The sequence below is a fragment of the Peromyscus maniculatus genome, chromosome 18 (assembly GCF_049852395.1).
Source record: "Peromyscus maniculatus bairdii isolate BWxNUB_F1_BW_parent chromosome 18, HU_Pman_BW_mat_3.1, whole genome shotgun sequence".
Lineage (NCBI taxonomy): Eukaryota > Metazoa > Chordata > Mammalia > Rodentia > Cricetidae > Peromyscus > Peromyscus maniculatus.
In genome coordinates this window covers 2,526,204-2,538,518 of record NC_134869.1, presented here as the reverse complement: position 1 = coordinate 2,538,518, position 12,315 = coordinate 2,526,204, and the positions used below count along the sequence as shown (strand labels likewise).

At 47.2% G+C, this 12,315-nt stretch overlaps 1 protein-coding gene across 5 annotated transcripts in view; it reads left to right on the top strand.

Annotated features, from left to right (window-relative positions):
* Rfx4 (regulatory factor X4) overlaps positions 1-12,315 on the top strand; it is a 154,480-nt gene that overhangs the window by 45,235 nt on the left and 96,930 nt on the right. For all 5 annotated transcript variants that reach the window (XM_006986974.3, XM_042263156.2, XM_076554462.1 and 2 more), the window contains one exon: positions 9,452-9,575. In XM_006986974.3, the coding sequence (XP_006987036.1) occupies positions 9,452-9,575 (124 nt within the window). The remainder of the gene's footprint in view (positions 1-9,451; positions 9,576-12,315) is intronic.

Genomic DNA, 12,315 nt, shown 5'->3' with positions numbered 1-12,315 from the left:
TAGGTATTTAGGTCTGTCAAAACCTCACCTCTGAATTATAAACAGAACCCCAAAGGAGGTTTCACATGGGGCCTCTGGCCGCCCTGGGGAGGGCTTCCTCTGGGCAGGCATGTAGCTGGCACACATGTTGGGTAGTGATGGGATTTCAGCCCGTCAAACACTTTCCAGTTCTCTCTTTCCCTGCAGCGCAAAGTACGTAGACACACAGACCTGGGACGCTCTCTCTACAGGAATCTCATGTCTGAGGCATCCAGGCCCTTCACGTTGTCCTCTGTCTCCTGTGGCAGCGTACACCCGTAGGGATGTCGAGACGGAGAGCTGCTGTGCCAGGCTGACAGCACCCAGCCTCCCTGGGACAATTTGGCTTGCTACTAGAACTGGGTTAGGAATGATGTGCTTCTCCTCTGGCCCCTCCCTTCCAGAGCCCCCTCCCCACCACCCTGGAGACACCAGGCCTCCCCTGAGAACAAATAACATAACTGCCAAACAGCCCAAAAGAACTGGGGCCACATGATCTGGAGGCAGCTTCCAGCAGAAAACAGGCAAACATTGCCAAAGAGCTCCTGCCAACCCTTTCCAGTATCCTCGGTCATGGGGGTGAGTAAATCCCACCTCACTGGGGATGCTGGGCGCCGCTGGAATCCCAGCCACACAATCACCCCTATTCACACTGAAGATTTTGAAATGGAAAGCAGCCTGTTGGGCCATGGTGGCTGACCTGCTGCCAATGCATGGCTCCTCTGTGGCCGGCTGCCACCCATACCCACTCCTGTGCCCTCCCTGAGCCCTGCGCACCTTCAGGGTGGGGCCAGTTTCCCCCTCAGCCACTGGCGTAGGAAGTGAGGTCCCCCAGTACTTAGAAGATGAAGCAGCAAGGTGTCACTTTCTTGGCAAAGGTCATCGGGAGGTGGGAACATTTCCCCTCCTTTTTTTTTTTTAAGGTGGGCTCTTGATAATGATATTAGTATAAAATTAAATAAATTTAGTGTTTCTTTTTTAAATGTTCTCACAAATCACCAGTAGCTAACTAGACCTGGCACTGTTCTAGAAACAGACTTTGATATTTGTCCCCATTTTGTTGGGGTGATAAAATGTCCTGAGACAGCTCAGTGGTCGGGAGAACATGCTGCCTCGGCAGAGGACCTGGGTTCAGATCCCAGCACCCACGTTGAGTGGTTCACAGCCACCTGCAACTCCAATTCCAGAGGATCTAATGCCTGCTTTTGGTCTCTGTAGGTGTGCACACACATGCTCTCTGTCTCTCCCTGCCCCTCCCCCTTTAAATTTAGGAAACATCCTGTCCAAAAACAACATAGGTAGGAAAGGGTTCATTCTACTTAGAATTCTCGTCCATTATTTTGAAGTCAAGCTAGGGACTCCAACAGCTAGTCACGCCACATCTACTGTCAAGAAGAGAGAGATGAATACACTCATGCTATCTACTTGCTCTTGCTCAGCTTTTTTTTTTTTAAACGGTACAGCTCAGGGCCCAGCCTAGGGAATGGAACCACTCACAGTGGATGCCAACTAATAAAGACAACCACCTACAGGCATGCCCACAGGCCAACTTGAACTAGGCCATTCCTCCTCTAGTTCTTTCCCCAGGTGATTCTAGGCTGCAGCACACTGACTTTTAAAACTAAACACCACAATATTTTAGACCAGGTCATGGTTCCTGCCTGAGGTTCTGCTGGGAACTGAGATCTGATGTTCTGCTCATTTCAGCTGCTACGTGTGGAGAACCCTGCCTACCCCCCCCCCAGGGTGTAAGGAGACCCACAGAGATGTTCTTTGGGGCCCCACTCGCCACACTAAGGTGAGGAGAGGTAGAGATGAGGAATGAATGGAGAAGACAAAGGACACACGACAGGGTGTGTCAGAATCCCCTCAGCTCTGGGGCCACCAGTCCCCAGCCTCCTCCTAGACAGAAGCATTGACAGCTTATTACACCATGCTTTTAGACAATGTCTAAAATAAAACCGTAAGTAATAGGCGTGGCTCCTCAAAGGCTGGGCAGACCTCTGCACCTACATTTCTGAACCCAGCGTCTGGGAAGTTGTAAGCACAGCCAGGGGAGGGGTCAGACTGCTCTCTGCTCCGGGCCTACCAGTTACTGCAGTGGCAGAGAGAGCTCCTGTTCAGTCCTCTGCTCTGGACTGGCCAGATCTACAGATTCAGGACATACGGGGCAGTGATTCCTCCATCCCCTGTCAGCTGATGCCACCATGAAAGTCACTTAACCCCATAAAACTGCAGAGTGGACAGAACCACCATAGCCGCGCATTAGCAACAAACACAGGTTTGTTCTGAGGCACAGGCCTTAGGCCACTGTGCTGTTGAGTGAGCATCTTAGAAGTACCTGCGGCATGGGTCATAGAGCGGGTTGCTTCTCAGGCCATGAGTAAAATGAGAGGAAATTAAGTCTGACAAAGGAGAAAAGGCCACAGTCCAATGACATGGCTGCTGCTGGTGTGAACGTGTAAGTTCAGGGAATGCACCCACTGTGAAAATAATCATGATTTAAAGTATCATATGATAAACATGCCAGTAGCAGTCATTTGCTACCAAAATTTATGTGTGTGGGTTGCTGAGATGGGTAAAGGTGCCCGCCACCTAGTCTAAGGACCTGAGTTCAGTCCCTAGACCCTCATGATAGAAGGTGAGAACTGATTCCCATGAGTTACTTACTCTGTCTCTGTCTCTGTCTCTGTCTCTGTCTCTGTCTCTCTCTCTCTCTCTCTCTCTCTCTCTCTCTCTCTCTCTCTCTCTCTCTCTCTCTCTCTGACGCACACAGCACAGTTGGTACCTCACTCCTGCATCACCACATACACAGAAGGAATGCCACCACTCTGCTTTCAGGACAGCTGTGATGCCACAGACAACGATCTTCCAGCTCTGTTCTGATCTTAGGACATTTCTGTTGTGTACATGGTTCGGGGCTACTAGACACACATGGGTACACTATGGCTAGATGTATTTCAGGGACAGGCAATAGCCCAACAGCTGAAGAGGGGGGATCTGTGGGGAGTGGGGCATAAGAAAGCTGGAGAATCTGTCAGGGATCGGATAGTGGAGGCCACGGATGCCCAGGGAAGGAACCTGGACTTCTGTGAGAAGGCAATGTGGAGCCATTGAAGGTGTAGAGCACTGTCCTGCTCTGATTGCTTAGCAAACTCTTAACTGTTTGCAGCCTCAGATCTCAAAAGAAGCCAGGCATAGTGGCACACACCTTTAATCCCAGCACTCAGGAGGCAGAGGCAGGTGGATCTCTGTGAGTTCGAGGTCAGCCTGGTCTACAGAGTGAGTTCCAGGATAGCTAGAGACACGTAGTGAGATCTTGTCTTGAAATATAAACAAAACAAAACAAACAATACAGTCTCTGATCTCGGTGGTGCCTGTCTCTGCTGTTATACTTGGTGAATTTAGTTTTTAAATCCTGCTTTGGTGAAGTAGACCTTTTCTAGCATTTCTACATAAGTCTGTGAGAACTGAAGAGGTAGACACTTTGAACTGACAGCCTTGTGTATACATAAAAAGCCTTGGGTAAAACATGGTTCAGAAGGGAAGAGGTTCCAGATGTCACAACATTCACTCTTCCTTGAGAGCACTGATACAAAACTTCGTCCCTGCATCCCTGTGTCCCAGGAGGCCATGGGCTGAACCCTTCCCTTGAAAATGTGTGTCTCAGATAGTGACTCACACTAGCTGGTGACCAAGTTCATTATCTGTCTATAATAGCATGGCTCAATTCAAATACAATGCAGCTGTTAAATAGAAAATAAGAAAATAGAAGTCCAGAAGTGTGTGTGTGTGTGTGTGTGTGTGTGTGTGTGTGTGTGTGTGTGTAGTAAAAAAAAAAAATCCAGGTATAATAATAGAACATTGTTCACCCACCATGTCAGGCTAATGATGTCCTCTAACAGAGGGGAGGAAAGGGAAAATTTCATCATCAGATATGGAGAGAAGTAATTAACTGCTTTCTCTCTTTCGCGTCTCTGTCAGGGGAGCGGATGTTCCAATTAGTGACTTCAGTACACACGATGAGCCTCTAGATTTTCGAGGCAGTCTCAGGGACGGCATCACAATGCTATTCCTGTAGAATCCATCAGGCATCAAAGGTGCCCTTCCATGCCAATTACATCCATCACTCACAGAGCTTATTAAAATGCTTCATAGTCATAAGCCACCTGGATACTTTGATGCTCAGCATCTCCCATCACAGGGACAAAAAGCAGATAGAACGTAGTGGGTTAGCGGCACTGGCCTTTCACAGGTAACCGCTTAATTAGCTCAGCCTGCATGAACTATGACTTTCATCCATCAGATTCAGGCAGTTTGTTGTTGCTAGGTGTTCATCTCATGTCCTGTGTTATCACCTTGGGTACTGTATTTCCATCTTGATCCCTTGGACAGATTTAGCAGTCAAACAGACCACAGAATAGCAAATAAAAATGCAGGCACTGTGGCTTTAGTCATATATAATGAATAAAGAAACCAGGAATACACCTGGAGCCAATGCTTTTTGTTAATTGGGCTGGGGGGGGGGCAGAGTATTACTTTATTGTCCAGACTGGTTTCAAACTCATGATGATCCTCCTGCCTCAGCCTTTTGAGCACTCAGATTAATCTCAGCTTGGGAATCGATGTTTTTAACACCATTGAAAACATTACCTCCCCCAAGCTTTGCCCATCTTGGGGCATTTCTGACAGTGGGAGAATGGACCCCCTTTCAGCTTAGGAACCTGAGAACTGTCGTAGTTCCTGCCTACATCCCCAGTCTGACAAAAGGAGACTTCTACCCTGTATGCTATCTTGACTCAGTTTTCTTTTTTCATTAAATTTTTAAATTTTATTTTATGTGCCGACCACAGTTTCCCCTCCCTCCTCTCCTCCTGCTCCCTCCCCACCTCCCTTCTACCCCCAACCCCATCTACTCCTCTTCTGTCTCCATCAGAAAGGAACAGGCCTCCCATGGGAGTCAAAAAAAGCATAGGCTCAATACTTCTCACCAGAACTAGCATAGTGATTCCAAACTAAGCCCATGTGTTTGTTGATCCATGCAAAAATACCAACTAACTCAACTTTGTTGGTGATGCTTGTCATCCACCACAGAGGTGGGGTCACCTTAACTATGCTACTCCTGTCCCTTAAAAGGGCTGAGGTGCTTTCTCAGGCAAAAGTGTCCCACACACAGATTCTGAATGACTTGAAGAGCATGTTTTCCCACTAACTCCATAGATTTTTCAGGCCAAAATAAACTTAGAACACAGTTAGTACAAAGGGACACTTTCTTCTCTCCGACAAATCCCAGCTCCTGACTCCTCGTGTCCGTGGATCAGAATGGAAAACGTTTCACACGGGGGCCTGAAGATTGAGGCGAAACCCTTGTTACTTTAGGGAAATAGTTTAATGGAACACTCAAAGGTCCAGGATGGAACTTGTGGGGTTTACTTTTTTGCTCTCTTGTGTTCTTTTACACTTTGTTATCAGCTAACAGAACATATTAAACTTTACATTAATGTTCTTAACCTTTGTCATCGACAACATTATTATTGTGATTTATAGAACATTCTAGAAGGAATCAGGTCTTCTTGCCTCTGAGTCGTGTGTGTGTGTGTGTGTGTGTGTGTGTGTGTGTGTGTGTGTGTAGGCCAGAGGTTGACATCGAGTATCCTGTCCCACTTTCTTCAATCACTCTCCACATTATGTTTTGAGACACAGTCTCTCACCGAACTTGCAACTCATCCTGTGGAATGCTGGCTGGTCAGCCCCGGAGGTCCCCTGGCTGTGCACCTCCAGCACCGAGGTTGCATACACACTTCCATGATCGTTTTTAAAGCATGGGCTCTGGAGATCTGAGCTTTACAGCAAACACTTCTCAAACCTAGCCATCTCGTCAATCCACAAGTCTTTATTTTTTTCAATCCTCTTTAAAAACAAAATTATGTGTATGTGTGTGTCTGTGCAAATGTGTGGCGTGTGTGTGTGTGTGTGTGTGTGTGTGTGTGTGTGTGTGTGTGTGTGTACATGCCTGTAGAGGTCAGGAGATAGTGTTGGATCCCCGGAGCTGGAGTTACAGGAGGTTGTGAGCTGCCTGCCATGGCTGCCGAGAACCGAGGTCCTCTGAAAGGAAGAGCAGTGTGTGCTCTGACCTGACAGCGTCTCCTGCCCCTCAGTCGTTTGCTACCCCACCGTCTTCTGGAGAGGGCATTTTGTGGTAGCACCGAGTGAGGAGAGTACCCAAGCCACATTCCTTTGCATATCATTTAAAGATTCTCCGCGGCAGTCCTCACCATTCTTTCCTTCTAGATCTCCCTTGGCCAGCCCCTCTCCTCACTCAGGCAGATGTTCCCAGCATTCAAAGCGCAGGGCACATCTATTGCTCTCTGTTGTTCTGCCCGCCTGGAGCCTCCGCCAGCTACTGTGGTAGAATAGGTTTTCTAGTGAGAAAATTCTCTTAATTACTGGTCACATAAGCAAACGAATTCGACTTTTGGAGTCTTAGTTTCTCGACCTGAAAGATCGGCATAATGCCTACCTTGTATGGTTTTTCCATCTTGTTTTGCTTCATTTGGGTTTTCTTGTTAAGTCAGGTTGTCACTATGTGGCCCAGGCCATGCCTGGACGCACTGTGGGAGCCCAAACTCACCGCAACCCCCATATCCCCACTCCATCCTTCTGAGTGCTGGGGTCACAGGCATGTGTCAACATGCCTGACTTTTATGTGATTATCATGAGAATTAAACCCTGGCTACCCAGTGCTGGCACCTAGAACGCACTCTGTGAATATGAGCTGTTGTTTGCTGTTTCGAAGTTCAATCCCAAGTCCTCTGTGAAAGTGAGACCCACTCCCATCTGCACACTAACCAGTATCTCCCTCGTCACAGCGTCTGTGGTCAGGGGTTTATAGATTTACATAGTCTTACTCTTGTGTATCTTTCTCCCCAAAGTGAACCAGGACAGAGGTTATGTTTGATGCCAAAGTAAGTGCCCACAGGAGCCAGGGAAGGAACAGAGAAGAGACTTGGTGTAAGAAAGATGGGGAGGCGTGAGGACTCTGGCCAACCCCAGGGCGCATGTCACCCTGGCCAATTGTTGTCATGAGGGATACTGGTCCAGGGCTGCCAGACCTCAGCCTTTTCATAAGAAGCCAGGAATCCAGATTCTTCTGTGCAAAGTCCTGGGGTTTAAAAGCTGAGCCATTGCTGCTCAGGCTAAACAAAGCCTGTCTGTGAGACCCCCTCGGTGACAGCCGCCTTGCTTACGTGGTCCCTATAAAGTCTGAGCCTCAGCTGGGCCTCTGAAGTTACAGGGAAACAAGGCTGTGAGTGGCAGTTAGGGGTCTTGGCTAAACTTGCAGACTGGTTTTCATTCATCCCAGATGCAAAGCTCAGGACAAACCCAAGAAGCCTGTCCTGTACATGAAGCCACATTCCCTGGTGGAACACAGGTAGACTTCCACTTGGTGACACCGAGGACATATACATTGGTGTAGAAGGGCTTCATTTTAGTCACTATTGTCTCCTTACTTTATACTTTTAATGTGGAACATTTCAGGAGTACACATATCATCCTTATTCAGGGGCCATGCTAATCTGTTTCCTTATGTTGAGAACACTGCTTAGCCCTCAGCAAATGTGTGTTGAATTAAAGATGTCATCTTTATCCCCCTGTTTACTGTGAATCTGTTCACTATATGCCATCAAAGACCATTTTGCCTACCATGATTGGCCCCAGTGCCTGGCAAGTGATAAGATCAATACATATTTGTTGAATGAGTAAATGATTAAATGATCCATCCATCAAACACCGGGCACCTATCCTGTGCCAAGGGATATGTGGGACTTCAGGGATTCTGAGGTGACTGGATACTCCCCCAGCCTCAGGGTATTTGGTCACCTAGGAAGGATTGCATAAGGTATTTACTGGAACCTGAGAATCAGCAGGAACTACTCCTTCTGCCCAATCCCAGGGGAGGGCAGTGGACTGGATGGCTGGGTCCCCTCAGCACCAGGCTCTGCCATCTGCCTGAGTCCCTGGGGTCAGGTTCATACATGAGGTTTGAAATGACTGCGCAGCTTTTCTTTCAATGTTATGTTGGCATGAGCTCAGTGAGTGCCACCCCTTCCAAGTGGGCACCTTGGGAGGCCGTGTCCTCGTTCCACTTGAGTTACGACAGTGCTGGACCACTTCTCTGGCAAGTGCCCTCAGAGTGAGTTTAAAGCTACTTGAGGACATCTATTCCACTGCTTAAGAATCGTGCCTCATTTCAACAACAACAACAACAACAAAACAAAGCTGGGGGAAACAGGTATTCATCACTTCATCCCCTAAACTTGATTCCAGATTGCTTTGTTTGTTTTTGTTTTTTGAGTGGTTTCCCTAAAAATCCAATGGTCATAGGAGAAATGTTTCCTGCTGGTGAGTTTAATGAGCTGTGTGTGCTCGAGGCTCTGAATGGTGAATCCAAAGAGAAACCCCAAGGTGTCATGTGTCCCCACAGTGGGGTTAGAAGAGGTATTTAACTCTGACAGGTCGATGTCATTGGAGGCAGAAATTTGGATGCATAAATTCTGCTGTTTGATTTTTTAAAAACCTTTAACATTTATTTAGATTTATTCTATGTTCTCAATGCCTATCACAGAGTTGGGACACATAGGTACTCTAAAGTGTCCTATGGAAAAGAAAATTGAGGCATTCCAACGTCATTCACAGGACATCTGGGCCCTGTACTTATAATGCTTGCCACACACCACTTTGTTTGAAATCAACAGCCACCCTAAAAGGCAATTATCAGTCATCACTTCTGAAGGAAAACTAAGTTTAGATAACCTGCTCACAGTCACCAACCAGTAAACAAAGAGGCTGAACCAGTCTGAGAGTGGACATTCTCTCCCACAGAACCCTAACCTGCACTCATTAAAGTATGGGAAGTAGCACTATCAACCTGAAACTGCACAGAGGAAGGAGACCCTAACATAGTCAGAAGTCAGTTCTACTAGGATTACAAAGTCTCCCTTTTGACAGTGACCAGTGACTGTCCAGCTGTGCCACCTCTGCTTGCCCATGTGTTTTCTCAGATTATTTCCTCTCTACTTGTCAAGCCAAGTATCTCCAGGGTGTTGACACACAGTCCGTGAATGCATGATTTGAGCCTGGCTGAGCAGGCACCTGCAGATCTAGCCTGGCTTTAAAGGTCTGAAGGGACCTAGCTAGTCAGTGTGGCCAAGCCAGGGTCAGCTCATGGGAGAGGAGCTGGGAATTTGGAAAAGCAACCAGGACCAAATGCAGAGGGGCCTGCTGATCCTATGGGTGACCCTTTCTTCACCATATTGGCCCCGGTTTCTCACCACGGAGGAACAGAACTGTTTCTGAGGCCCGAGACTGGAAGGAAGGGGAGCTGACATGGTTCGCCATTGTTGCTTTTCTCATTGGGTGTTTATTTCTCTAGGCTGGAGGAAAACTATGAGATTGCCGAAGGCGTCTGCATCCCTCGCAGTGCCCTCTATATGCACTACCTGGATTTCTGTGAGAAGAATGACACCCAGCCTGTCAATGCTGCCAGCTTCGGGAAGGTCAGTCTAACCTCCCCAGGTTGGTCCTGGTCCACCCCTGCCCCGCTCCCCCATCAACTTTAAATAATTCATATACTTTAAATTTTTTAAAACTACATCTTACTTGATGTGTGTGTGAGACATAGATAGATAGATAGATAGATAGATAGATAGATAGATAGATAGATGATAGATAGATAGATAGATAGATAGATAGATAGATAGATAGATAGATGATAGATAGATGAGTGTCAGAGTCAATTTGTCAAAGTCGAGTTCTCTCCTTCCATTGTGAGTCTTGGGAATCAAACTCAGACCCTCCGGCTTGGTGGCAGGGGCCATTGAGTCACATCACTGTCCACAACACACAGTTTTAAAACATCCTAATTCTTATTTCATGAAGTTACTAAAATAAACACTTCGATGACTTTGCTGTAATATTTTGCTGCAAAATTCTCAAAGTTATAACAAAACAATACCAAATCAAACTCCAGAACAGAGTAATCCACAGGATTTGGTAATACGTGGCTGTAAAAATGTCAGTCAATTCAGGAGCATTATAAAGAAAGAAGTTGACATCCTCTGTTGTCTTTCCTTCGTATTTATTTAACTTGCACAAAGTAATGCCTCTTCCGTGAGAGGCAAATGCAAGTACACAGTGCATTCTATGTCTGACGGTGAGCCTAGGATCAAAGAGGCATTTGGCTTGGTAATGTGTGCATGGAGAGACTGGGAAACAGCCCGGATTATGACATTGGTGGTCCCAGGGCCCTCAGCCGCAAATGGTACTACTTCTAATGTATAGCAGGTCCTGTGTTAGGTAGTGGTAAGGGGAATTAGAAATGGGATCCAGCACACTGCTGTGAGGGGCTCGGACCCAGCAGTAAGGGAAGGGAGAGTATTCCATGACTCCTGTGACTCCAGACTTGCATTGGCATCCTCTTGAAGTGGCCACAATGGTAAGGCCAGATAGGTGTGGCAAGAGGGACAGCTTGGGTGACTTTTCAGAATTTATCATGCAGACTCCCTGAGCCTCAGCTGCCTTGCAGGGAAACAAGGTTCAGGTGAGATGTCAGTGGTAGACGGAAAATAATTTAATCATCTAGCAACTCACATGTATGTTAACTACCACTTGCTTATGATCACCACTGTTGGTGTGATGAATCCATCTTGGAAATCTGTGTCCAGATGCAAACAGCCGTCCTTTAGTTCAAATCATGAAGTAAACAAAACAAACACCCTTCATTGGTGTATTTAAAAACAAACAAAACTTTCTGCAGCTCTGTGGTCACCTTGGCATTTCCTTGAACTCTTACTCAGAGGACTTTGGCTAAAGTCTGTCCTTCCACCTTAGCACCTCACTTCCATTCCTAACTGTAGCCTCAAGCCGCCTTCAAGATGTGGTCAAATCCCAAGAGGTTGTGGTCTAAAGTCGCCCTGCCTTGGGGCCCCTGCTGCGGTCTGTGCCGTCTCTCCTTACCCCTGTGCTCTCCAGCGCTGTCTTTAGCCACACACAGCATCTAACTCTTTGAAACTTAAACAAAAGCAAGAGCTCGGGCCTCTAGCACTCGTGCTGGCCGCACTGCAAACCTGACCAGAGACCACCATATTGGATGGCGCCTCATCGTCACGGAAAGGTCTATGGGACAGCCCTTGTCCCATACCCCAGTGGGCCATGAATGAAGCATGGGGTCCTCTTGCTTTTCACATGACAGCCCACAGAAAGCCTCTGTGATCTCAGTAGCCTGCAGTTAGTAGGCAAATTTACTTTCTGAGGAGGCTGGGATCAAGCCTTCTTCATCAGCAGGATTAGTGGTCCTCGGCTCATTCCCACTAATCCCAGCCTCTCTCTGCCTCACCTCCATTAGCTTTTCCTCCTCGCCTCCCTTCCAGACCCATTTTCTCTCCATTTGCTTGTTGAGACACCTCCTGCCAAATTTCTTCTCTTCTTGGGTCCTTGGTTTCTGCTGACACCTTTGACCACACAGACGTCTTCCAACGGTTTTCCAAATGAGGAGCTTCCTCCCTGAGAAGCACAGTGCCAGAAGCAAACATGTAAGAAGCATCCACTTTCAGGCATCAGACTGAGTGCAAGGAATTATCCTTATTATTAAGACCATAAATGCACAGGCTTTGGCCAGCTGCCTTGCCAACAGCCCAAATGCACTCTAGCTGGAACTGTCCTTCCAGCTGCCGAGACCAGAAGGTGCCTGCTGAGGGCCCATGATGAGTTCATTCCAATGAAATCTCAAACACACAGTTGCTTATCTCGAGACTCCTGTACACTACAGCTGCCATTCCTTAAGAGAAGGGAACCAGTTTCTAAAAACCCTGGGGTACAGCCTGCCCTTAAGCAGAGGCATCCAAACTTATCTGTGAGCTTTAAACTTAGAGCAGACAAGTTTCCGTATCTCTTCTTCGTTTTAAGGAAGAAACTATATTGGTAGTAACCCCCCACACACATACCTTGGGCTGGCAAGAGGGGAGTCAGACGTCAGTGCTGAAGCGGTCCCTGGGGTAGCCTGGCTGGAAACCACTGTTGGTAAAGATGAAGACAGCAGCTTCTTTGCCACAGGCAAGACCTGAAATGTCTTACCATGCCATCAACAAAACTCCATAAACATTGACTTCTAGGAATGCTGGGTTCTGGAGTTGTTCAGGAAGTGTGAGAATGCAGAAGCTTCTAGTTGGACTGATCTAGTGTTGGCTTTTGCTAGTAGCTTAAGTCATTTTCTGTGCTCTTACATCCTTACCTTTTATT